This window comes from Rhodnius prolixus, unplaced genomic scaffold (assembly GCF_049639745.1).
Source record: "Rhodnius prolixus isolate KJV_2025 unplaced genomic scaffold, Rpr scaffold_1, whole genome shotgun sequence".
Classification (NCBI taxonomy): Eukaryota; Metazoa; Arthropoda; class Insecta; order Hemiptera; family Reduviidae; genus Rhodnius; species Rhodnius prolixus.
Genome location: NW_027411581.1, coordinates 10,805,151 through 10,831,665, shown reverse-complemented (window position 1 = coordinate 10,831,665; position 26,515 = coordinate 10,805,151). Strand labels below are relative to the sequence as shown.

General features: G+C 35.1%; 2 protein-coding genes across 5 annotated transcripts in view; one reads left to right on the top strand and one right to left on the bottom strand.

Moving 5' to 3' along the window:
- LOC141446259 (sex-regulated protein janus-A-like) overlaps positions 1-26,515 on the bottom strand; it is a 190,908-nt gene that overhangs the window by 57,301 nt on the left and 107,092 nt on the right. The gene's annotated exons all lie outside the window — the stretch shown is intronic.
- Positions 1-26,515, top strand: part of LOC141446052 (phosrestin-2-like) — a 173,797-nt gene that overhangs the window by 45,626 nt on the left and 101,656 nt on the right. For both annotated transcript variants that reach the window (XM_074112422.1, XM_074112432.1), the window contains exon 3: positions 13,487-13,516. In XM_074112422.1, the coding sequence (XP_073968523.1) occupies positions 13,487-13,516 (30 nt within the window). The remainder of the gene's footprint in view (positions 1-13,486; positions 13,517-26,515) is intronic.

Genomic DNA, 26,515 nt, shown 5'->3' with positions numbered 1-26,515 from the left:
TGGTTTCATTTGGATATTCATGTTATGTAGATCATTAAAGGTTATGTTAAGTTTGTATTTTTCAGCTGTTATAGATTCGATGGGAATGGACTCGGATTCAGTATAGTGATAGGGGGTTTTGAAATTGTTTAGGGATTCTAGGGGAGCTAGTTGTACCAAAGAGGGTGATTTTATTTTAATATTTTTACTTAGATTATTTGTTTTGATAGAAATAATTTCATTTTTATAACTTAAGTATTGATTAATATTGCTAATATAATTTATAAAGGGTTTTGATGCATTTATCTCTATTTGTTTACATTCGTTGTTATTGTTGTTATTAATAATATTTTCTATACATTTGTTATTTACCTTAGTGGTTTTTCTACAATAATAATATTCTAAAAGGAGTTCGCAGTCTCCTGTGAGGAGATCGAAGGTTTTAATAATGAAAGGGGGATTGGCGTATATAGTTAGAGTTTTTCCATCTTTGTCATAAGGATACGATAATAGGAAGAATGTTTCCATAGCAGGGATTTCAAGGGGTAATTTGAGGAGATAGTGTAGGTGGGTAGATGTTATGGAACAGTGTAATTGGCTGGTTTTCCATAATATTTCAGGGGAATCGGAAATTAGACGAACAGGATTGAGTTGTTTTAGCTTCGCCAATTCTTCTTTCGTTATTATGCTATTGTGTATAGTATTTAGTTTACAAAATTCTAATGATAAGGAGATGTCGTTTATTTTGTTTATCAATAACATTATATTTGAGTACAAGATTATATAATATTGATTAAGCTCTACAAAGCTACTATCTAGGGTTAGTAATTTCTTAACTTTGGCATTATTTTGTGAGATTATCTTAATGTCTTGGTTGAATTCATTTATGAGTTTTTTATTAATGGCAATTTGTTGTTCAATATTGTGTTCTAGGTGGTAATCGTTAGCTTCAATTTTGTGAATAATTTGATCATAACGTTCTTTATCATTCGCATCCATGTTTCCTGTTATCCATGAGATGGCGGTACCTAAAGCATTAATTAAACCTCGTTTTGATCTTTGAGGGTTGGTGTTAACATAAATGTGATCTAATTTGTTCTGGGCGTATTGAATGTGGTTTTTAAGAGTTTCTTTAATTACTTCATTAGTGTTTGACTTTAGGGATTCTGAATAATTTTGGGATATTCTTCTGGGTTTGTGTTGGGAGATGGAGAGGTATAGGTCATCTAATTCTCTTTGCAGGATGGTTAGGTTAATTGAGTGGACATAAGTAAAATAGTCTTTAATGATGAAGGAATTTTGAATTTTTACTGGGATTATGCCGGGTCCTTTATCTAGGTTCATTATCTTGTACGTTGCTGCTTCCCGGTTGTGCGTGATCGTGATTAGGAGGATCGTTATCCACTTGATCATTCTGTGGACATATATTTTCATTAATTTCATACTTGCGAGGTCTTTTGAGTTGATTAGGGTGTATTTTTAATTGTTTGTTGGTGGTTGTTCGGATTTTCCTAGTTTCAGGATTGAATGTTACCTTTTTATATCGGGGCTTGGCTTTGTTTCGGGAGTTGGTTTTTATATGTATTATTCCGGATGGGATTCTTAATTCTTCGCGGTTTTCATTTAAGCTAGAAGTTCTTTTTTCTTTTTCTTTTTGTATCATGTCTTTAATGGTTTTGTGGATGGTTTGTTGTTCTTCGTGATATTGTTGGGTTTTTTGTTCTAACAGGGTGGTTTGGTTTATTTCGGTAGGATAGGTTATTCCAAATGTTATCTCGTTAGGAGTTAATTTTAATTCTTTATTGGGAGTGTTATTATATGCAATTAGTGCCATTCTAATAAGATCGTTTTGGTCGGTTATGTGGTGTTGGTTATTGATGAGGTTTAAAATTTCAATAAAGGTGGAGTGGGCTTTGTTAATGAGACCTTGTGAGTCGTGATGATGAGGCGTAGTGAAATATAGTTCAATGTTGTGGTATTTGAGGAAGTTTTCGAGATTTTTATTAGCGAATTCTTTTCCATTGTCTGTTTGCAGAGTTATAGGGGTAGGATAATTGCTTAGGTAGTCTTTTAGTCTATTAATGACTTCTACACTATTAGGGGTTTGTATCGGGTAGGCAAATAATCGTTTGGAGAAGCAATCTATAAAAGTGAGAATTAGTTTATTGTTATGGAATAAGGTATCGGCTTGTAATTTTTCGAAGGGTTTATTGGGTGTAGGGGTTACGAGATATTTCTGCCTTGGTGGGTTTCTTTCATATTTTACTTTCTTGCATACATCGCAATTATTTATGATTTTGGAAATGGTTTTTGTCATATTGGGCCAATAGTACTTCTTTTTAAGATTTTCTAATAGGGTGTTTATTCCTCGATGGGCTGTTTTTCCTGTGTGTTGATTGTTAATGAGTTCTTTCTGATCCTCTTCGTTTTCAACGTCGATACATAGTTTGTAATATCTCTTAATTCGGATGTTAGGGTACTTTTCTTGTATGATGTTTTTGAATTTGTCGTATATTTGATTTAGGACTTCGTTTTCTGTGGGGGCTTGATTTGAACAGTAGACTCCATATGTGGTATTTGGTTCCAGGAATTCTGTACATAGGGTGTCTAGATCTTCTGTATATGGCCAGGCTGTAAGCCAGGTTAGGCGTTTCTTTGTTCCGAATAACGTTGTTCGCTTACTGAGATGGGAATTTCCTCTGTTGATAATGATTTGGTGTTTTTCTGCGTTTACACATTTGTATGGGTCTTCTATATCTGTTATTCGTTCTGTTTCTTCGGGACTACTTTCTTCTGGTTCTTGGATCTGGGTGTCGTTTTCGTTGAGTGTGAGTTCCCTGATAATTTCATCTAGTTGGGTGGATGAGGTTGGTTGCCTTAGGATTTGATCTGTATCTGGTTCATCTGGGTCTTCTCTTAGAAATTGATCGATTATGTCATCGGTGTTGACGTCTTCGCCGTTAATGTTTTCAATGGCTGTTACTTCTTGCGGTGGGTTTCTAGATAAAGCGTCAGCGACTTGATTAGTTTTTCCTTGGACGTAATTGATTTTGAAGTCATAATCGGAGAGTTGGCATTTCCAACGTAGCATTTTTGCGTTTGGTTCTTTCATATTGTGTAGATATTGTAAAGGTTTATGATCTGTTTGAATTATAAATTTCCTGCCGTAAATATAGGGTCTGAAATATCTGCATGCCCAAATAATGGCTAATAATTCCTTTTCAATGGTACTGGATTTTTCTTCTTGAGCGGTAAGCGTTCTCGAAGCATATGATATGGGCAAGTCTTTACCATTTGTTTGTTGGGATAGTACTGCACCTATGGCATAGTTCGAGGCGTCGGTGGTTACGGTGAAGGTTTTATCGAAATCTGGGTATTGGAGAATAGGATTGTTTTGTAGAATCTCTTTTAATTGATTTATAGCTTGTAGGTATTCTTGGTTAGTGGGGTCTATTTTGGAATTATTTCTTAGTAGTTTCGTGACGGGTTTTGCTATTTTAGCATAATTTTTTATCATTTTACGATAGTAGCCAGTTAGGCCAAGGAATTGCTTTATTTGTTTGGTGGTCTTAGGAATGGGGAAATTTTTTATAGCAATGAGCTTAAGGGGGTTAGGTCTTATACCTTCTTTCGAAATTATGTGGCCTAGAAATGATATTTCTTTTTTGAAAAATTCTGTTTTATCTAGTTGTATTTGTAGATTATGGGTTTTTAGTTTTTTAAATACCGATGCTAAATGTTGAAGGTGATCTTCTAGGGTGTGTGAGAAGATTATTAGATCATCCATGTAGACGAGTACGTTAGGGAGTTCGGAGAAGATAATATTCATGGCTCTTTGAAAGGCCGGGGGAGCATTCTTTAAACCGAAGGGGAGTCTTTTAAATTCCCAGTGGCCGTCTTCTGTGCTGAAAGCCGTTTTAGGAATCGATTGGGGGTCCATAGGGATTTGATGGAAGCCAGATGCTAAGTCTATGGCACTGAAATATGTGGATTTACCAATACTAATAAGAAGGTCTTCTATGTTGGGTAAGGGGTATTTGTCATCAATAGTTTTTTCGTTAAGCTTACGATAGTCAATGACCATACGGATTTTTTTCTTTCCGGACGCATCGGGTTTTTTTTCGACTACCCAAATGGGTGAGTTGTAGGGGGATTCGGATGGTTGTATTATGTCTTCTTCAAGTAACCTTTTTATTTCTTCCTTTATTTGTTCTTTATAAATTTGGGGGTATCTATAATTTTTCGTAAATATTGGAGTTTCATCGATAGTGCGAATAGTATGCCGTAGTACATTGGTTGAGTTTAGTTTATCTTTTTCTCTTTTTATAATTTCTGGATATTTGTACAGTAAATTGATGATTCTATTTGCTTCTTCCTTATTCATGTGGCTAGTGCGTACGAGGGTATGTATTTCCTTTTGTATCTCTTCTTTTGAAGGATTGGTTGAGAAGAGTTTGTTATTGTAATGGATGTGGTTATCCTTTTTCCTTGAGTTTTTAAGTTCACCTTGTAGATGCTGATTATCTTCATTCATTGGCAAATGTCCTTTGTTTGTTATCAAATATTTATTATTGTCCTCGGTCAGAGTGACATGTTTGTCCTCGGTTCTGATTTTATTGCTTCCGTTATAGTGTCGGTTCTTCCTTATTGTTTTGTTTGTTACTTCTTCCTTATGGGGGTTTTTATCATAATCTTTTTTTCTTGAAGTGGTTTCCGTTTGTTTTGACTCTTCCTGGGGGTTATCATAGTATAAGGGTAATTGGTTTTTTTCGTTCCTCATTAGATTATTCTTAAAATCAATAGTAAAGTTTAGTGTTCTCATTGTTTCATTTCCTATGAGGATATCGTATTTGTTGGAGAAGGGAAAGACATATAGTTTGATGGGTGCTAGAATTCCAAGACGCGATTGTAGGTTAAGGATGATAAATTTTTGTCCATGCTTGGAGCCTGCAGGGGTTACTACTGTAAAATCTTCTTCTAAAAGAGTGCTTCCTGGTGGGACTGCACTAGGGTTTATGTAATTCTTTTCGGATCCCGTATCTATGAGCCAGGTTTGTCCGAGATTGTCATAGCAATGGGGTAAGGTTTTAAGATTATTATTAAGATCGAGGGAGAGTTGTTGATTGGACTTACACAAGAGCTGTTGCCTTAAGATAAAAAAGTTTCCATTTGCTCTAGTCGTTCAGTAAGGGCTTGAATTTGGGCGTCTTTATTATCCTTATTATCCTTATGTTCTTGTATATGAGCTAAGTCATGGGGTTTGAATAAAGGTTTAGGTGAGTTATACCTAGATGGATATGATTTTTGAGGGGTAGTATAAGAGGTGTTATAAGGGGGTGCGTTATGAGGGGGTGATCGCTGATAATTTTGGTAAGTGGGACGCTGTTGGTAATGATTGGGAGTTTTGGAAGTTGATGGTTGGTAATAGGAATCTCTAGGGTTGGATTGATAGTTGTATCGAGGGGTGTAGGATTTGTACGGGGTTTGGCTTGGTTGTTGGTAAAGCCTAGGGGGTGGTGTTGAATAATATCGGGGTGTTGGGTTGAAAGTTTTTATCGGAGTTTTATAAGGATTTTTCTGGAAGGTTGGGGGTATATTTGCGGATTTGGTTTTTTGATAAATTTGGTTAATAATGAAGGTACATTTTGTGTTTAAAATGGTGCGGAATTCTTCTAGGGAGTTGGGGTTAAAAGTCATGATGTGATTAGTGAGTTGGGTTGGTAGGTTATGGTACATATGGTGTATAATTTCGTTTTCTAAATAATGTATTGACTTATTGATGAAATCAGGGGTCATATCGTCCAATTGATATTTGGTGTATATTTGGTGTCTTAGGTTCTCTAACCGGTTTAAGTATTCTTCCGGGTTTTCTTTGTATGCGGGTTTGGTGTTGTAAATTTCTTGTTTTAATATCTCGACTGTTCTTACGTCTGAGAAATTTCGTTTAAGAATTGCTAGCAGGTCGGGAATGGTATTTATTTCTTTATTTAGTATTAAAGATTCGGCTGAGCCCGTGAGTCTATATTTGATTTTTTCTAGTAATTTCTCATGATTTAATTCTCTTTCTATTATGTTGTATTGACAAACGAAATTGTATACCTTTGTTACGGATTGAGTGAATTTTAAAAGAGTTATGGGATTGCCGTCGAAGGTGGGAATGTGGTCATAGTCATCCCTTTGCATAATATAATTACGCATTTCTGGTCTGTGTGATGGGGGATTTCCTCCGGATATGGAGGGTATAAGGGGCTGTCTAATTGTTTCTGGTGGGTTGGTATTTCCCGTATTGGGAGGTATTTGTGCCTCGTTCCCAGGTATTACCATATTTGTTTGAGGGGGGAGTCTTTTGGCGGATTTCTTTTTGAAAGGAATGTTTATTCTATAGGGGGGTACTTGACTGGTAAATATATTAAGAGTTTTCCCAAAAGGATGCCAAAGTTATTACATATAGTTGTATACAATGTTAGTAATTTGAATTAAATTGAATTGAAAATTGAATTAAAGTGAATTGAAAATTTAAATTGAAAATTAAATTGAAGGAGATGGTGGTTGTTTTCTTTTGCCTCCTAGTTACTCTGGTTGGATTGGACCTTAGATGTTGGTTGGACCTTGAGGTGTTAGAAAAGGTCTAGTTGTAAAAAAGGTCAAGGTGAGTAGTGCTACCTGAGTCCTGTCGCAGCCTGTGATGTGTTTTACTGTAGAGATGCTGGATGATGTTGCCTTTAACAGCTCTGGATGGAAGAGTGGTGCGGTGATTCGATGTACCCACTATATGGACGAGTGGTGTTGTACTGCTCACTTGTGCACTTGTTCACTTTTCCTAAAATAAAAACGTTTCACTGAAGGTGGCGTTTTTATAATCACTCACTGTTACTAGGTATGTTCGAGGTTCCTGCAATCGGGCGCCAGTTATATGTTTGCAAGTGAGAATTGCCTTTTTAAAAATACAATTCTTTATTCCAACTTACAAGCATGAATTTACAAAGAGAGCAAAATTACACAACACATTAAATCACTTAACAGACTGGTTTACAGTTATAAATGTGTACAGAACAATGTCAGGGTAGCAACTAACTAGCTAAGGTGGGGAGTCTAGGATTTATATAGTTTGTGATCAGGAAGTGTGTGGGTAGTATTCTTATCAGTGACATTGGCGATATAACTCGGGGCTTAACGAACAATTACCAATTAGGTGTGTATTGAAAGAAAGGGAAGTAGAAAAGTACGCGGGATTCGAACTGGGAATCTCCCATTTATAAATCCTCACTTGATAACCACTACACCAATATTAGCCCCATCATGGATCCGATATGTCTAAAGTGTACCTATGTCATATGAACACCGAAAGCCTCCAATTATTTACTTTCTCTTTCTATACTACACAGTAAGAAGCAATGCTTTCCTGTCCGGTATTCACCGTAAAAGTTCTAAGGTTTCCTGAGTCAAAAACGAAAAAATGGAAGGCATAACTCAAAATCGCAGGAAGTACAAATTAGATCTCTGCTTTAGCTGCCACCTTTCGGATCCGGAAATAAGATTTTGGAACGAAAAACCGGGAGATTTCAATATACTATATCAATACTTTTAGTTTCTTAGATTTGCTCGAAAACACTTATTGCGTTCTGGAGTGCTTCTGGGGAAGCTGGGTGCCCATTATGGTCATTATATAAAATACATTTAAGGACTCCAATATGTAACCCAAATTTGAAAAAAAGAGCCTGACCGGTAATGTAATTTCAATGAGAGATTTTTGAAGGTTTTAGCAATTTTTTTAGGGAGGAAATAGTAACTTTAAAGTAAACACGAAAAATTATTGAATTTGACTAATTTTTAGTGCAATTTGTAAGTCTGAAATTTAAGCACCTTCGATAAAAGGAAGTTGTACGAGTAATCATAAAAGTTTTTACATAAACAGTTGCTCTTTACCGTTTAAGGAAGTTACATTCCTAGTTTAAATAAGAATGGTTAGCAAAGAGAAAAAGTACTGCTGTATTTGAACAGAGGGGCGTTAAAATCGACTAACAGAAGAACATCCAATACCAATTAGTTTTAATTACTGTCCCAATTGTAAACCAAAATAAAGACGAGAAAAAGAAGAGAAACAAGAAGGGCTGTAGAATTAATTTAATGAATGATTAAAATGTTCTGGTTAATCCTTCTCTTTTAAAGATCGATTTACAAGTATTTAAATTGGTGTTTCAATCTAAAATCACTTTTATTAACTTTCTGCTGGGAGGTGGAGAGAGATCAAAGAGGATTTATTACACAGCAATAGTAAAATTAATTACACTGTAGCAATTAAAAAGAAGTTAATCATTATACGAAAGAATCATCTAGGATTGAGGATATGTTTCTTTTACTTCTAGGCTGGAAGTGATGATCAGTTATGGTCTAAGCGTTACTGAAGTCTGATCTTAGCGGTTATGGAATCATCACTGAATTATCTGCCAAAACATTTCATTGATTAATTTAAATGACTTCGTCATTATTGTGATGGTAGATAGAGTGAGACTTTACTTTCTCATATGGATGCAATAAGTTAGTGTTAGGCTCAAGTTGCCATGTTATCTCAATTTAAAAAGTAGTTTATTCTTTTTAAGAGCAAAAAATCTTTTCGAAGCGTGATCTAAGAATTTGAAAGATTGGACACCTTAAATGGTCCAGATTTAAGTGCTCTCATAACGTTTATTATCAGCCTTTTAAAATTCTTCCAGGGTGGTGGAGTTCAGTTCAGTTTAACTCTGTCTTAATAAACCCAGAAATCTTGTTTGCTTTTTTTAATTGTTCCGTGATCAAGTTAGATTCAACACAATGGAGTGACTAATCTTAGTTTACAAAGGCATCCTTATGGTAGCTATAAGGTTTTTGGGCGGAGTGTATGGCCAACGTAACTAAAAAAAAAAAAAATCGCAGGAAGTGCCAAGTCGATATCCAGTTCCGGTGCCATCGGTCCCATGTTAAGCTTTTAGACAAAATTAAGTAAAAGGAAGTACCACATTACTAAATCGGCTTTTAAGTTTTCTAAGGTTTTTCCGGAAAAGGCTTCTTCGATTTTCTTGAAACTTTTTGAACGAGAAAAGAATGGATTGATCGCTTATTAGTTTGCAATATTTTCGTTTGACAAAAGTAAGCAATAAATAAAGTTAAAGAAAAATTGAAAATACTGATCTGCCATTATTATTACGGGACAGAAGGGGGCGTGGTGTTATGAACATGGTGTGGGCGTGGCCAATAAAATAATTACCAATTCTGACTGGCTCATCAACCAAACTACATTTCACAGTACTATTCTTCATGCTGATTGGCCAATATTTTGTTGTGTATTATTTTATGAAAAATTGGAGTTACTAATTTTTGTTGTATATTTCTTGAAGTATCTAATTATGCAATAAAAACATTTCTCAGTAAAAACACCTAAAATTAAAAAAAAATTCTCTTTAAATATCTCGCATTCTGTTCTAACAATGTGAAGGGGAACGGAAAAATAGGAATATGATTATTACTGAGAACGAGTCTAAAAAAAAATGTGAGTCACGTCCATTATTGATCCGTCATTTCCAATGATTGTTGACTAATAGCTGTCAATTAACGATTTTTAATGTGGAATACTCATTTTCTTTAACAATTCACAACTTCCTAGCAAGTTTGTTGAATCGGAAAATTCTGCTTAAGAAACAAGTAGATTCTAATGGTTTAAACTCTTACATCTGACACAGCCGCTATACGTCATCTTATCTCTAACATAAAGAAAAGAAACTAATGTTTAATCACGTAAATTAGGGTAACAGTAACTCAGGTAATTAAGGTAACATCTGATTTTTGTTTTGCATTAAAAAAAAAGGCCCTATTGCACAGAGCTGGCCCTTTCCCCTAACAATCCTTTCTATCATCACAATCACCGCACACAGATCCTTTTATCATACCGCTTTAAAGCTCCCTCACATCCCAGGAAATCCTAAACGTTGGCTCAAACGCTAGTAGCCCTCGAGATCTTCTCAAGTAATGGTTATTCCTTCATATTGTTCCGAAGAGTGATGCAGTATCATCATATTTTCTTAATGTGATTGTTATCCAAATGTTCAAAATAAAGAAATAAGAAAAAGATTTCCAAAAATTATTAGTAGAAAAAACAGACAGATAAAACGATCACACCTTTCATTGTAAAATTTATAAAACTGGTCAAGATCCTGCTGTGAAGGAAGAAGGAAGAATATGAGTGTCGGGGATAGCGCAATCCAGAGATACTGAGAGACCTGTTCTCACCGCAAAGAGAGGAACATTCTTGTTTACGCAAAAATAATGGGAACACACACACACACACTCGCACACAAAACATGATCTTGTTTCTCACACTCTCCAATCTTAGTAAAGGATACGAGTAGTATAACATTTCCACAGTCACAAAGTGTGCCGTATCTATAAAATAAGTAAATAAGAAAAGGTTTTATGGCTGTTATACGCTTGCTAGGGTGATAACCTTTTTATTGAAGTCTTTTTTTACCTGTTTCAAGCGTAGAATAAAAATGTGATAACGAAAACGATCGACCTAGGTCGCTATATTTCTTTTTATGTAAAATATTAACTTTGCAAAGTGTTCACCTTATAATCGGTATGAGGTTTATTTCTTTTATATCTAATTAAGTCGGTCTTGATCGTGACAATTAATGGCTACTTCAAGGGATCTAAGTAAAGTTGTAGTACTTACTCGATAGTTATGCAATAATGGAGATCAAAATATTCATCCACTTACCTGTAACAAACAAATTAAAATACAAAAGTCTATTAAAACAAGAACATATCGACTAAAGAATAAAGTAGTTAATCAGTTTCAGACAAGTTGATAACTTCTTCAGTTTTATCCGTCGTAGTTGGCATGTTTATTGTATCCTGATAACTCAGGAAGTGCCGTGACGTAAGTGAAGACGAAATCTCTACACCAAACTGATCTATCTCTTTTCCTGTTTACTGTGAGAGCCGAAAGGAGTATAAGTGAATTGGGTATCAGCTACCAAACAGCATGGCTATCTTATTTTGGGGGAAGCAATCCAGAGATTTGGATCGGTGATAGGAGCCACCATAACTGTCCACAGCTGGAGTGTGTCCTGAGTTATGTCAGCAAAGCAATCTTAATGACGACAGGCTGAACAAACAGCTCTCATCAACAGTAAAAAGATTTCTTCAGATTTGCAATTATTTCAAAAAATCAAAGAAATTCCCAAGATGAGAGATGGATAGCAAATATATCCTTAAAAGTTAATCAAAAAAAGGGATTAGCTAAAAGTGAAATTGCAATGCTACAATCTCCAAGCAAGCTGTATCTTAATTATAGATATCTTTGAACTGTACGTAAAAATAAAGAAACAACGAAAATAACTACACCACTGCTTGAAATAAAATCTGGCCAAATAGTGACAATGAATAACCAAGAATTTTGCTTAAAATGAAAAATTTCATAACATGATGGATGGAAGCAAAAGAACATTTTTTTTTTGTTTCAACCATCAACCAATCCATTTCCGCTTCTTTCTCAGCTTCCTTAATAGGAATTCTTTTTTTTCTCTCTCTTTTGGTTTGACTGGTGCTTCTTCCTGCTTATTCTGACAGTGCTGGAAGATAACTAGATGCTTTTTTTAATTTATTTTCATCCCACTTTTTCTCCTTTTTACTAATATTTCCAGACGTTCGCCCACTTTGACTGTTTTGTAATAAAGGTACGAGTAATCTGATAAAGGAAAATATTAGAAAAAGCACCAATAAATATTATTCAACAAGTGCTTAAAGAGGTTAAAGTACAAATGTGAATTATATATATATATATATATATAAAAACCCTGTAAATAGACATACTTTAAATAAAACTCTAATGAGGAAGGGATTGCCTCAGTGGTTAATGAGATCCCGGGTTCGAATCCAAGCTGCTAGCCGCTTAGATTTGCCCTTCCTAGGAGCTTCTTACAGCTCTATGTCCGGCGATGGAGAGTGTTGTCTGCAACAAGAGAATACTGACCCGGCAGTGCACTGAAAAAAGCTCAGGGCGCCAATGATCTCATTTATTGACGCGCCTTAAATTAGGAAAACTGCTTTGAGAAACGAACAATTTTGCCAGAAAGAGTACACTGCTTGGTGTCCAAAGCTCTTTTGCTTTATCTCTCAAAACTTTCGAAACCAAAGCTAGTTAATTAAATAAAGGAGAATTTGAAGTGTAATTTTGTTTGCAATCAAAGTAATAGATAACAATCAGTGTATTTAATGAATTCAATGTAATTTTCTTTTTGCTAATAACAAAACAGCGTTTTACCACAATTTATAATTTAATAAGACCAAATTAAATGTAGCACAGCAAAGCGATATTAGCTCTGTTTCAATCACCAAACATTTCAATTACACTTTTCCCCATGAGCACTCATTCGCTTATTTTATCTCGTTTCTTTCCTCCAGCGGAAATTGAACTGGCCGGAAGAAAGTAAACTAGACAAAATTAATCAACCGACCTTTCCACATTAGATTGGGCGAAAGTGTTGTTATTTGTCCCCACAATAACATTCCCTCGCTTTTAAGTTTCAGAACTATAAGACAACTGTAGTTCTCTAACAAAAAACCAGACTATCAAAAGTCGCAGGCGCTAAATAAATGAACTGCTACAACATTACTGTTGAAATTAGTGCATTTATAATTCAGAAAGCATTTCTACCACAATTCGTAAGCCATGAATCACTCTAAGATTATCTGGGTGAGTAACTGGGCTCTGTTCTTTCCAGGACTGCTCTACAAAAAACTTGGGAAGTTACCTGTTGTAGGGAGATTGTTTTGGCACCAAAGTGTGATTAACCAGTGGTTTCTTTCCAAATCCTGGAATATCCTGGTTATCAGAAGATATGGTGTACCATTTTCCTGTTTACTCTGAGGGATAGCCAGCTACTTTCACTTCTTAAACCTTCTCTAAGTAATTTTGGGTCATGATTGTACTGTATCCAGGAGGAGGCTTCTATACAGAGGTAGTCATCAGGAGAGATCTAATCCTCAGAGTAGAAAGTGCAAGGAAATTATATATACCTCATATAAAACTGTACAATATTTTTTAAATTTGCATTCTAAAAAAAACAGTTACTTTTGCAGGTCATAGCTGAAACGAAGAGTAACTTTAGAGGGAGAAGAACTCTCTTGCCTCATTTACCCCTGAGGTTAGATCTTTCGCTCGGACAGCAGTCGAAAAATACCCTAATAAGAAGCGGATGTTTATGAAGCGTGGCATTGTAAGTCGGAGATCCCCAGTTCGAATCCCTCTTATAGTTCATTTTTATTTGTTAGAAAAAATGTTAATAGTAAAGTATGTGTTTGCGCCCCGTCCATGACCCCTAATTGGTAGTTGCTGAAAAATTGGACAATTTCTTAACTGTAATTTTCCTTAATAAATATTATTGCAGAAGAAGTGCTAATTATAACATTTGTATTCAAATTATTGACTAACTAAGAAGATAAATAGTAATAACTTTATGTTCTGTTACAGGAGCGAATCTGATGCCCTAAGTTCTCAAAGGTGAGTTAATCATATTTATTAATAAATGGTACCTGAAGATGGAGTTAAAATATTAATAATAACAGTAATCTTCAAGTAGAAGGAAATATTTCCATTTGTATATTGTGAAATTCTTTTCTTTTTCTATAAATAAGTTCTCATAAACCTTTTTAGAGCCATAAATCTTTGCAACCATTTTCGAACAAACTGCGGAATCAAAATTTATAGGTTTTTCTTTTTTTGGAGACGTTCGATCGATATGACGTACAAATCGTGTAAAAATCTCAATGCTTCCTCATTTTTTTGTAAGGAGATAAAACGAATAATTTCAAATTTTTATGGCCCTATAAGAAAATGAAGTGCCCAGAATAGAAAACGAATGAATTCTTAATAAATAACGATTCAATGAGGATAATTGTTAGAATTTTCTTTATTGTGAAAATTTGGGAAATTGTGCAGTTAACATCCAGTAACCTTATATAATGTAGCTAATTTAAATTTAATTACATTACGATGCACCACAATTAAAAGGTTGTACCAATTAAAACTGTTCACTTGTTAGGGTGCTTTGAACGGTTCAATGAACTTTTAATGTAAATTAATTTCTGGCTTAATTAATTATTATGAAATGATATTAATATTTTTATACATGTTCATTATTAATAATAAAAGAAGAAAGTATGAAAAATGGAGCGTATGTCATCTACATATCAGTGGAATAACAATGGACACAAACAAGTCACACAATAGGACGGATTCTAATCCCAACTTTTAATGAAGCAGACCAGATAGATACAGAGGGCAGTGGGTTTATTGGCGGTAGACCGTAGGTCAATTAACACCCTGGCTCTGTTTCCCAGATTAAAGTACTAGAGACTAGGGACTGCAGACTAAGTGCTAGAAAGAACCAACCAAAACCAAGGATAGGCCCGGGGAGTATTACCACTGTTTGCCGGGTAAAGTAATCCTTTAGTCAAACTAGGCCATTAAAGAAGTAGGATATTAAGGATGCTTTTGTTTAGTGTTTTTTTTGGTTCTTTCAGTTACAAAGTGTAATAAGTATTGCAACAATACAAAGGAAATGTTTACCCTCACTTCTGGAGGCCGGGTGTTGGTCTAGTGGTCAAGAGCGGGGCTTTTTTTTTTTTCTTTTAAGTGGGAGATCCCCAGTTCGAATCCTGCGTTTGGCTACTTTTTATTTGATAGAAAATTCACGGCTAACTACCCTCAGATCGAAATATACTTCTAAGTATACAGGGTGTTCATTTTAAGACGGCTCAAATGCATTTCATGCTTAAACGGTTGATTTGAGCGAAAAATGGTAGAGGAAAAATTTGTTGCCCGTCACCTCTAGTTTCAGAATATTTGACTTGATTTTAGATTCCTGCCCGCATACGCAGCTGACGCGCGACCAAAAGTAAGGGTTCGCAGTTGACCCCCATTTTCATATACACCGCTTTAAAGAGTATAAAAAGTTATGAAAGAAACCGGAAACCGCAATTCGATATTTTCAAAATTAAAGGTGCTAGGCCATTTCAAAATCTGGTATTTATTAATCATATTTCAATTTTTTAACTTGTTATCAAAGAGAAAGAAGAGCACGCGATAGGTCATTTTTATGTATTTTTTCATTCCCTTTCTATTAAAAATATTGCCAAGGCAGTAAAGCTAGTATTTTTCTTAATATCGGGAAATAAGTCGTTTTCCGAGTGATTTTTCTAGAAATGTATACATACGAGGGTCGTTTGAAAAGTCCGTGCAAAGTCAGAGAGATAGCACTACTGGCTCGTATCGAGGTTATGTTTAGTTAGTAGCATCTCTTGGAAGAACACACACCAAGTTTCAGCCAGATCGATCTATTTCTTTGTGTTTGGCATTCGTTTGAATCGAGGAAGTCGAGTGATTTTCAAAAAATGGACGAAAAAGAATTTCGTGTGTTGATTAAACACTACTTTATGAAAGGCGAAACGCCTCAGGAGACTAAAGAGAAGCTTGATAAACATTATGGAGACTCTGCACCTTCGATTAGAACAGTTTATAAGTGGTTTCAAAATTTTCGGAGTGGCCATATGGGCACAAGTGACGCTGAACGTTCTGGACGCCCTGTTGAGGTTACTACTCCAGAAATCAGTGATAAAATCCTTGATATGGTGATGGATGACAGAAGAGTGAAGGTGCGTGAGATTGCTAGTGCTGTGGGCATCTCGAATGAACGGGTACATAATATTTTGCATTAACATTTGGACATGACAAAGTTATCCGCAAGATGGGTGCCGCGATTGCTCACGCTTGACCAAAAACGAAATCGTGTGAAGTGTTGCAAGGACGGTTTGCAGCTGTTCCAGAAGAATCCGCACGACTTTAAGCGTCGTTTCGTCACTGTGGATGAAACATGGATACATGACTACACTCCTGAGACCATAGAACAATCTAAACAATGGGTTACCAAGGGGGAATCTGCGCCAAAAATGGCGAAGACCGTTCCTTCTGCCGGAAAGATTATGGCGACTGTCTTTTGGGATTCGCAAGGAATAATCCTCATCGACTATCTGGAAAAGGGTAAAACTATTACAGGTGCATATTATTCATCGTTATTGGACCGTTTGAAAACCGAGCTGCAAGAAAAACGCCCACGATTGGCCCACAAAAAAGTCCTTTTCCATCACGACAACGCACCAGCTCACACCTCAGCAGTTGTGGTCGCAAAATTAATGGAAATAGGGTTCCAACTCGTTTCACATCCCCCCTATTCTCCAGACTTGGCTCCCTCGGACTACTATTTGTTCCCCAATATGAAGAAATGGCTGGCGGGAAAAAGATTTTATTCAAACGAGGAGGTGATTGCAGAAACGAATGGCTATTTTTCAGACTTGGACAAATCCTATTATTCGGAAGGGATCAACAAACTAGAGCAGCGTTGGACGAAGTGTATAAGCCTAAAAGGAGACTATGTTGAAAAATAAAAAAGGTTTACCCCAAAAAATTAAGTAGTTTTTATTTTTGCACGGACTTTTCAAACGACCCTCGTATATGAAAATATAGTATATGAAAATGGGGGTCAACTGCGAACCCTCACTTTTGGTCGCGCGTCAGCTGCGTATGCGGGCAGGAATCTAAAATCAAGTCACATATTCTGAAACTAGAGGTGAAGAGCAACAAATTTTTCCTCTACCATTTTTCGCTCAGATCAACCGTTTAAGCATGAAATGCATATGTGCCGTCTTAAAATGAACACCCTGTATAATACATGCAACTGCGTCAGAAAATTTAATAAATCTGGTTTGCCCTGTTAGTATGGATGAAATTAATAAATATACGTTTATAATATATTTTTTTGTGAACAGCCTAAAATGTAAATTATACAATAGTAAATGATTTTTATTTTGCAGTTATTTGATATGTATTTTATTCTGTAATATATTATTTATTACTGTTAGTGATATATATTCATATATGTAGATTTATGTTTAGGTTGGTGAATTCATTAATATTTGATGTTTATATAAAAAGTTTTTTTGCTTTCGTTTTGTTATTATGTTTGTGAGGGTATTTATCTTTTCTTTTTGTTTCTGTTTACTGATTTTATGTAGACCTTTTATTTTCTTTTAATAATTATAATTTTCACTTTATTAATTTTCTTTGATACACATTTATGATTTATTGGTTATTTTTAGTTTTGTATGCTCTTTATTTTATTCTGTGTGCATTTAAATACAACTCCTTGTTTATAAGTTGGTACACTTTTAAAAGCAATAAACTTTAGTATTACTGTTACTTGAAAGAAAAAAGTGTTTACAGTAAAGTATGAGCTTTCGCCCCCGTCCACGACATCTAATTGGTAGTTGGACATTAAGCTCCGCCTGAAAAAATAGGCGATTACTTTACTTTTACTTTATATACTTCTAGCCGAAAACTAACAGCCGTCTTCTCTCTGGCTGTACAGGAAGTGACACAAAGACATACAGATTTATAGCCTCACTTCCTCAACATAATAAGCAGGATAAGACAAAGAAAGTAGTATCAGATTAATGAGATACCATCTTGAGAACTAATACAAGGCAGTGTCTTTTATATCACGATGGATAGGGGCATTATGTACTTCACCCGGTGAAAATCACTAGCCTTGTTGTTCTGTGTTCAATGGAGTAAGCAATACGGTTTGAGAGGGAGGAGTGATTGACGAGAGAGTCTAGGTTCAAATGCTCGAATTAATGTTATAAATTTAATATTAAATCCCAAACATACGTAAATGAAGTTATAATTTGTTTTTCCAAGTATGATAATGAAGTGAAAGAAAAATCTAATCTTCATTTAAATTTGCGTTATTTAAACATACAAAGTTACAATAGAAAACTAAGATGCAGTTAAGAATCCGCGTTTAATTAAAGTGGGTGCAGTTTTAAATAATCAACGACAAAATTATTCTCTCTTTCTCTCGCTATCATATCAGAGTAATGAGCTTAAAATCCTTGAACAGCTTGAACTTTTCTTCCTCAAAAACTTGGCTTTCATTTGCCAAGATTAAGCTCACAACGTAGATGAATATATTCTAGCAAGTGTATCTATCCTTTTTTAACAAAGATATATACAGAATTGATAAGAGTTGTCTCCATGCTACAAAAAAAATATACCAGTTATGCTCACTTACTTTTTATTTAAAATTTAAATGAAATTCATTTAATTAAGTGAAACCGTTTATCCTGTTTTGTAAATGCTGGCCAGATCAAACTAATTTGTATTCATTTTAGAATGAATCAGTTTCAGTTTCCAGACGAGTAAGGACAAAAACATAGGATAGGATAGGACTGGATAATATATTTTTTTAAATGCTTTGGCAAGAGAAAAAAAGCACCACTTTTAGAAGAGATAATCGATGTAGGAATCATCGAAAAAAGCCTGTAAAGTGATAATTGTAATTAAATTGTTTGAATATTCTTCAAAATTAGGAATTTAAGTAAGCCATTCACCTTTGTTTTTTAACTTATAAGAGACACAGAACCATACAATATACTCTAATGGTACTTTACAAGGACGCACACCGAGTCCTTAATTGAATTAGCCTGCAAAAATGTTTCAAATAAATATTGCAGGTTAATATTGCAGCACAATAACTATTCACAGCTTAGCATAAATCTAAAAAAAAACTTAAAAAAATGGAACTGCCGGGGGTAGAATTTTGATTAATAAATTACAGTCAAGTAACCTTCTTCTTCTTGTGGCATATCCGGTTTTCCGAACGTTGCCAATCACTCTCCGCGAACGCCTCCCCATTCTCCGCCATGTGAAAGAGCTCTCCCGCACTCCGTATGCCGGTCCAATCCCTAACGTTCCTCAGCTAGGAAAGCTGCTTCCACCCCACACAGCGACGTCCCTCATTTAATCCTTTCATAATCAACTGGAGAAGAATATACTCTTCCTCAAGAGTACGGCCTAGCTATTCGATCTTCCTGCTTTTGATGGTGGTTAACAGTTTCCCGTTTGGTACTTGCTCTTGCAAGAACTTCGCATTTGGATACCGCGTCGACCCAAGAGCTCCTCAAGACGCGTCTAAGTAGCCATATGTCGAAGGCCTCGAGTCTTCTCATTGTGTTTATCTTGAGCCTCAGCTCCACACAAAAGAACGGTTCAGACATAGCATCTGACCATCCTTAAACTTTAATTAGAGGCTAATATTATCGTTGCAAAAGTAAGATCTCAGTTTATTGAAAGCGTCCCGAGCAGCTTCTATTCTGCACTTAATTTCTTTATCCGGATCTAAATCCTCAGACAGAATGCATCCAAGATACCTGAACGAGTTCTCGCTCAATAATCCTGCCCACTAAGCCGGAGAATCGCGGAACCATGGCCAAGCTTGCTGAAGATCGGTAAGTTTGGTTTTTGTGATATTGATGTACAGACCGGCCGGCTATTCTTTCAAGAACCAACTGAAGATTCTCTGTACTTTCCGCCAGAATTACCATGTCATCGGCATATTTCAAGTTGTTAAAACAAAGTATCGTTTGGGAGAGAAAAATCAAGATGTAATAGTTTATCTTCTTGCGCTTTTTACCATTTTCCAGATATTTTTTAAAGGGAAACTCTTTTCTAAAAAGACTTTCTCCCAAACTCAGGAGATTTCAAAATGAATATTTTATTGTGAAAACTCAATTTACCATAATCGCCAGACTTTCCTTATCCTGAGTAAAAAGGAACGGCTATACTACTTAGTAATGTACTTTATTTCTTATCAGCGTAGTTTTAAATTTAAAAGGAATACTTTATAAGAAATACTTACGCATTAATCTCAAGGAACTTAAAAATCACGTAAATCACTGTGTAATGCGTTAATACTACTTTTAAAGTCACGTACTTATTAGCATTTGTAATTTTAAATTAAAAATGGCAACTAAATAAGATACAAACTTCTTAGACAATAAATTATCTTTATAATTTTAAACGAAGAAAGAATATTGCTAATTTTAGACATAATTTTTTGGCCAAGCTTTCGTCCTACAGGGAGGGACTAGGCCATCTTCAGCCCAGAAATTGGCAATAGCTTCTTCCTTTTCTGTTGGATGAAATCAGTCACGAAAAGCGTTTAACAATTTACACATTTAATGTTAACCAAACTTTAAATGAGTAAAATTAACTAAGAGAATTGAAGACTTGAATGTGTAGAAGAATAAACATTATCTTCGTTCACATTCAAACAAAATAATCATTAAACTACATTCTTTGATTCTAATAGATATTATTTCAAATAAAGAACCATCTATCGTATTTTTAAAACTTGTTACTATCAAATACTTTGTGTTTGAACAGAAAATGAAAATATCCAGGCCAAGTGATTGCATATTTTCCTAGATTACTCGCATAAACTGGAACAACAGCCATAATGGATTGACAATAGCAAGAAGATTAATGTTGATAACTTAGGAACTGTTTTTCAATTAAGCCTCAATGTATGGTTCACCACAATGAAGAATGGTTAACTGTCTAGTCTTTAGGAGCGGTGTATCGATCTGTCTTGATATTTAATTCAAAATTCACAATAGAGCAATGAATGAGCGATTAGTGGTTAGCATAGCGCCTTTAATAATAATAATAATAAATAAAAATCTAATTAATAGCCTATTTATAACAAACTTATCATAATTCAATTGGTGATAAACTCAATAGAAGATTGCAGGTATACCTGGTACTTCAAGGACAAACCTAGGTATAAGTTCAGGGCTACTGCTATCGGCGCCAATCAATTTAGAGCTAGTAACTACGTGCTCAGAAAATTGGTGAAAACGAAGTTTTCCGGGTGGATAACTCAGTCATGGAAAGTAAAATTATCAGCCGCACTTAATTTTCATTAGACTACTAGAAAAATTTCCATTTTCTCTTATAAACGATGAGAGATTTAAATATATAATATTTCACCGGAGGAGTTCTAAATTTTGCTTCATAAAAATGAAATATGGTATTGAGAATTTCTTTTCGCTCACTTTGTGAGTCTTTTAAAGGGTGATTCTTTACAAAATCTTCCAATAAATAAATCTTTTCGTATATATTTTATGGTTGACCTTTACCTTTGGTATAGGTATGCAATAAATCTCCATGCCCAAGTAACATTTCTACAAATGCTCAATATCTGTAGGCTGCACACCCACCTCTGTCCTTTATGCTTACACAAAAACAAAGCTGCCTTTAGATTTGAAATAGTTTTCTTTTTTTTTTTTTGAAAAGTCTTTCCCAAAGGTTAACAGTCAATATTCGATTTCTTCGGGTCAAAACAACTATAAAAGTCCTGTTGGACGCTCGCCCCAAAAATAGCGTTTCCTTAAAATTGTGATTAAAACACTGAACAGTCCTCTATCAATTTTGAAAGACTTAAGTTAACTCTAAAAACCGTCCACAGCATAACTCTAATAACTAACTTTTTCATTTGTTAATTTAGATCAATCATTACACTCTCATCGTGCAGAGAATTTGCAAATCTTCCACCAGGGTATATACTCTGGAATGTGTATTAATTAATTCTAGTAATTGTCTAGATTAATTACTGCATGTTTATTTGTGCATCTGATAGTCATCACATTTATAATCTGGTATATATCGATTTATCTCCTGATTTGTAATTACATTTACGATTGTAAATTAACTAGATCCAACCGGTCAGTTTCACTAAACATTGTCTACCAATTCATTGTGAAAGAGAGAACGTTAATTGAAGTCTTTCAATTCCTTAAACCCCGAAAATATTGACTAAAAGTGGATTGGAGGGTAGCGTAGTTGTAGACAGGTTTGCAGCTAAAGGGTTGGGATGCAGTGAGAGTTTTTGGTGAAAATTTTTGTATCGAATTTTGGCAAGTTCGGAGATAAGTGGAATTTGGAGATGTGTATGTATAGTGTGGTTGCTTACGTAGAATGGAGCGTCTAGTATGCGGCGGAGAATTTTGGATTGCAGTGTTTGTAGTCTATTGAGGTTGGATTTTTTAGCTGTACCGTAAAGTTCGAGTCCGTAAGTACATATTGGTGTGAGAAGGGCTGTATAGAGTCGTCGTTTGTTCTGTAGTGAGAGTCCTTTTAAGACAATACTTCAATTTCCTGCTTTTCCAATCACCTAGCTTTATCAAGAAATTAAGGAAACATGAATATCAGCTACTAACGTCTGAGTTAACAAAGGGCAACTTCAAATTCGGCCAAGCGTTTCCTGTTCTTAATAAATCGATTTCTAGGCTATGAAATGTGTCAGCTTAGTTCCAGATTCGCCACACTTTTCAGATAGTACTTTTCAGCAACTATAATGAGAGAATTAAGGGCACACCAAGATACTTAAAATTCCTATTTTATTCATCGTCTTTACTAAAATTCATTACTTAATTGAGCTAAATAGCTCACCATTTTCAGCATCGACTTAGCCTCCTGATCTGAGACATCAGGATCAATATGATCAGCGCAAGGTAAAAAAAAAATTCACCCTTGGCCTTAACTACGCTTAGCTTAGACCGGAAACTAAAATAAATTTGAAAATGATAATGTTCCAAGACCACTGGAACCATATGATATAAACTTCAAGAGTGAACGTGCTCAAGTGCTGAATTCAAGATGGCGCGGAACAACTAGTGTGTAGTGAGAGTCCTTTTAAGACAATACTTCAATTTCCTGCTTTTCCAATCACCTAGCTTTATCAAGAAATTAAGGAAACATGAATATCAGCTACTAACGTCTGAGTTAACAAAGGGCAACTTCAAATTCGGCCAAGCTAAAACTTTCTAAGCATGAACGGAAATCCTAATCTCGTGCGATCAGAGGAAATTTCCATCCTTTGCTAAGGCTTTTTATGAGAAGAAAACGCCAGCCAAAATCCACCACTTTTACATCAATTTCAAATCAAAGATGAAATAATCGAACTACATTGCTGATCATTTCCTGCAAGGATTTGTTTGATCTGACATCAAGAAAATGTAATCAGCACAAAAGTGGATATTTCCGCTCAGCATTTTTCTCATCTATGACGTAATCCATCTAGGGTTAAAAGCAATTTTAATTGGTGTTGTAAGCTGAAGTTAGCACATAAAGATAGAGAATAGTCTTGTATTTCTAATTTTTTAAAATTATGATTTAAGGTGCGTCAACATCTAAGGTTATTGGTGCCCGGAGCTTTTTTCAGTGCACTGCCGACCTCCGGACAGTGATCTGTAAAAAGCTCCTAGGAAGAGAAAATCTAAGGACCAACGAATAAATTCGAACCTGGGTGCCTCCGCGTGGGAAACCAATACGCTGCTAACCGCATAGCTAATCTCTTCCCTTTGTATTTCTAATATTATACTATCCCGTTTTTCATTTTTGCCTCAAGTTTTAACCCCAAACGTTTTAACTTAATAATAAGACATAGATCTGAAAGACCAAGATTACCCCATTTAACGCACTTTTTATTCCAATTGTTGCGGGTTATTACAGTATGGTAGCAATAATAAAGGTTATTGGTAACAATAACCGCAGCATTCTGCTATTATTTATGGTGCTATGAACCATTATTTCAGAACTAAAGGATCACCTTCAAATTAATATCATCGGTATAGATCCTATGTCACTGTATGACGACTGAATTCAGCAGTAGACAAGCTGTTACTTACAATTGCACAATTGTGCAATTATAAACATCAATGGGATAAGACTAATTGGCGAGCTGAAATTAAAGGCTAACAAAACTCTATTCAATTTTTATAAATTGAACTTCAAAAAAGAATAAAAAGATATGAACTATCACTTAAACTTACCATCCTTTAAAAATATAATAAAGATCTGAGCATACATCACATCATACTACCGGGCTATTTTAGGAAGAAATTTAAAACAAAATGTAGGATAACAGTGGAATTCAAACATCGCTCAGTAGACTTTGTTTTACGACAAAATGACTTGATTCTTGTTACTTTGAATGAAACACAATACTTACTATTCAAGTTTCTTTCTTTCAATAAAGCCTGTCGCAAGTTACTATAATTACACTTTGCAGGAGTTGATGGTTCACATGAATAATCTACTGTGGGTTGAACAGAATGGACTATGTCTTTATAACATGCAAGATATACTGAACTTATGGGGGTGACATATAATTTAATGCCTCGTCCTGACACTCTGAAATGCCTACAGCCAGCCATAGAGTCTACGGCTATCTGTCTCCAACAGTTCTAATGAAAGGATCTGATGAAAAGGAATTAATTAAAATCGAACCTAAATATTTTATGAGCAGATCACTTAAATTTTCACAAAACTGTAACGGAAGACCATTAAAGTTTTGTACATTTTAAATTGCAACGATGATGCTTCTTACTGCGCTAAGATTTCCATTTCCGAACAGCATTTTACAGGTTTTTCTAGGGCGAAAAGGAAGATGGTGGAACAATTCCTGGAGGCAAACAGAACAGCCTCCTTTCACAGGATAGATTAGCAGAGGACTCAACGCACATCACTTTGGAAATGAAACCTTTTCTCTGGGCAAAACCCAAGATCCCTGAAGAATTGGCTAATCCGCTCTTTACAGTGTTTTACTTAATATAGTAGGTGTATTTATTGCATAAAAATGCACTACAGAGGGACACGAAGGTCCCCGAAGTTCATTTTATTAAAGGAAACAGGAAACATAGGGTCAGAGTCACTAAAAAAAGTCCTTATGAACAGAAGTATGTTGCAAAATCTAAAGTTTACTAAAAAGATTTGAATAGTAAGGAAAGGTAAATAATCTAAAGTAAATTTGTCGGTAACATAAGAACGTACATATGAATGGCAGAAAGAGCAGGGGAAAAACAACTGTCGGAAGTGGCGAGAGATGATGAAAGAGTTAAATGTCCATTCCTTACATTCCTGACATAGTTGGATGAACCGATGAACCAGAAACGTTGCTTTATCGTAAGAGAGCAATTGATCTGCAGAAGCGAGTTGTAGGCGTGATAAATCTTACAGGAAGTGTGAGGAGGAGAGCTCGAAATATGGAAGTTATGGCACTCTTATCACACTTATCAATGGAATACAGGCAAACTTTGGTTCAGATTTTAAGAACTTTATCCAAGGTTGATCGGAAAAGCCAAGAGAAAATTGTCAACACGTTTTGTGGTACCCACCACTCAAAGAAGAGTTTTGCATGAAAATGCTATCAACGTAAATACATTGTCTTCTTTCCTAGAAGCCCCAGGTACCCCCAGAATAGCTTCAGATTGCTCCTTCAGCCAGGCTAATACGAGTCTTCTCTCATTATTGCTGAAAGCCATTGAGCATAGCCTGACTATTCAAAAAAAATATTTTCAATTCGCTGCCATTCCTCCCAACTTGTAGCAACAACAAAACAATGGATCCAATGGGTAGTGCCAGCCAAAAACCGAAGCCAAAATCCACAGGAACGCGTATAAATCTATTATTTTCATCTCGTCAAATTATTGCAATGGGTATTAATGAACTGTGACCTAGGATTTGAAGAGATTTTGGTGCGAGATGGTGAATATTTGTGCTAAAAAAAATGTACCCTCTAACGGCACTTCATCCACTAACTACATTTACGTTAAGTTCTAGCGTTAAAATAAAATTGATCCACAGTACAAACTGCTGGAAGTCTTTCGCGTATTTCAAAACAGATTGTTTCCATTTGCTGGAAATTAAAATAATCGAATTAATACTGTCGATAGGTCAATTGTTTAATGAAAAGAATATGAAAGGCAGCAGATTTTATTTTATTTTAATTTTCTCGCTTAAGCCGGAAATACTTTCAGCGTATTACATTGACTATTTATAAAATGAAGCTCTTTTTTCTAATTGTTAGCATGAAATCGCTGTGCACAGGAAACAAAAAAGAAGAATAACGAGAAGTCAATTATCGACTCACCTACCTGGTAAACCCTTGATTTATTTAACAGGACAGGCACCAAAACTTCGTTTATAAACAAAGTTTTAGATAAAAGTAAAAATAATAAAGAACGAAATAAAGTTTCTTAGGAAAAAACCAAGAAAAAAGTTGACTTCCTTTTAACAATTTACATAATTAAATTTTCTGAAAACAAAGAATTGTACAAAAAGGTAGGTTGGTTGGTGATAATGGAATATTATACTTATTATTATCTTTCCATTTTACACTACACCTACTTACTCAGCTGACATCGTTCTCCTCTGATGTTGGTTGGTTGCATGAAAGGTCCGTAACCAGTCTAGGATACAATGAAAGGTGTGCTACGATTGATAAACTCAGCGATATTATCAAACACTGCGGACTTTTTTGATCACATTTTCAATACGGATTTTTTATTAATATTATACAGATGTCAAAGACTACGTCACATTGATGAGACACTTCTGAGGAAGTGCAAGACAGTATTATTTATTATATTGCTTGATACTGACTAGAGCAATCCATGTCTCAATAATAATCACATATTAGAACTGAAGCTCTCGATTATGGTTATAGCAAATTTATATCGAGTAACCTATTTAAATGAAGCTTTTAATTATCTTTAACGTTTTTAGGAGAGAACTGCGTGGTGAAAAGGTAGCTTCATAAAA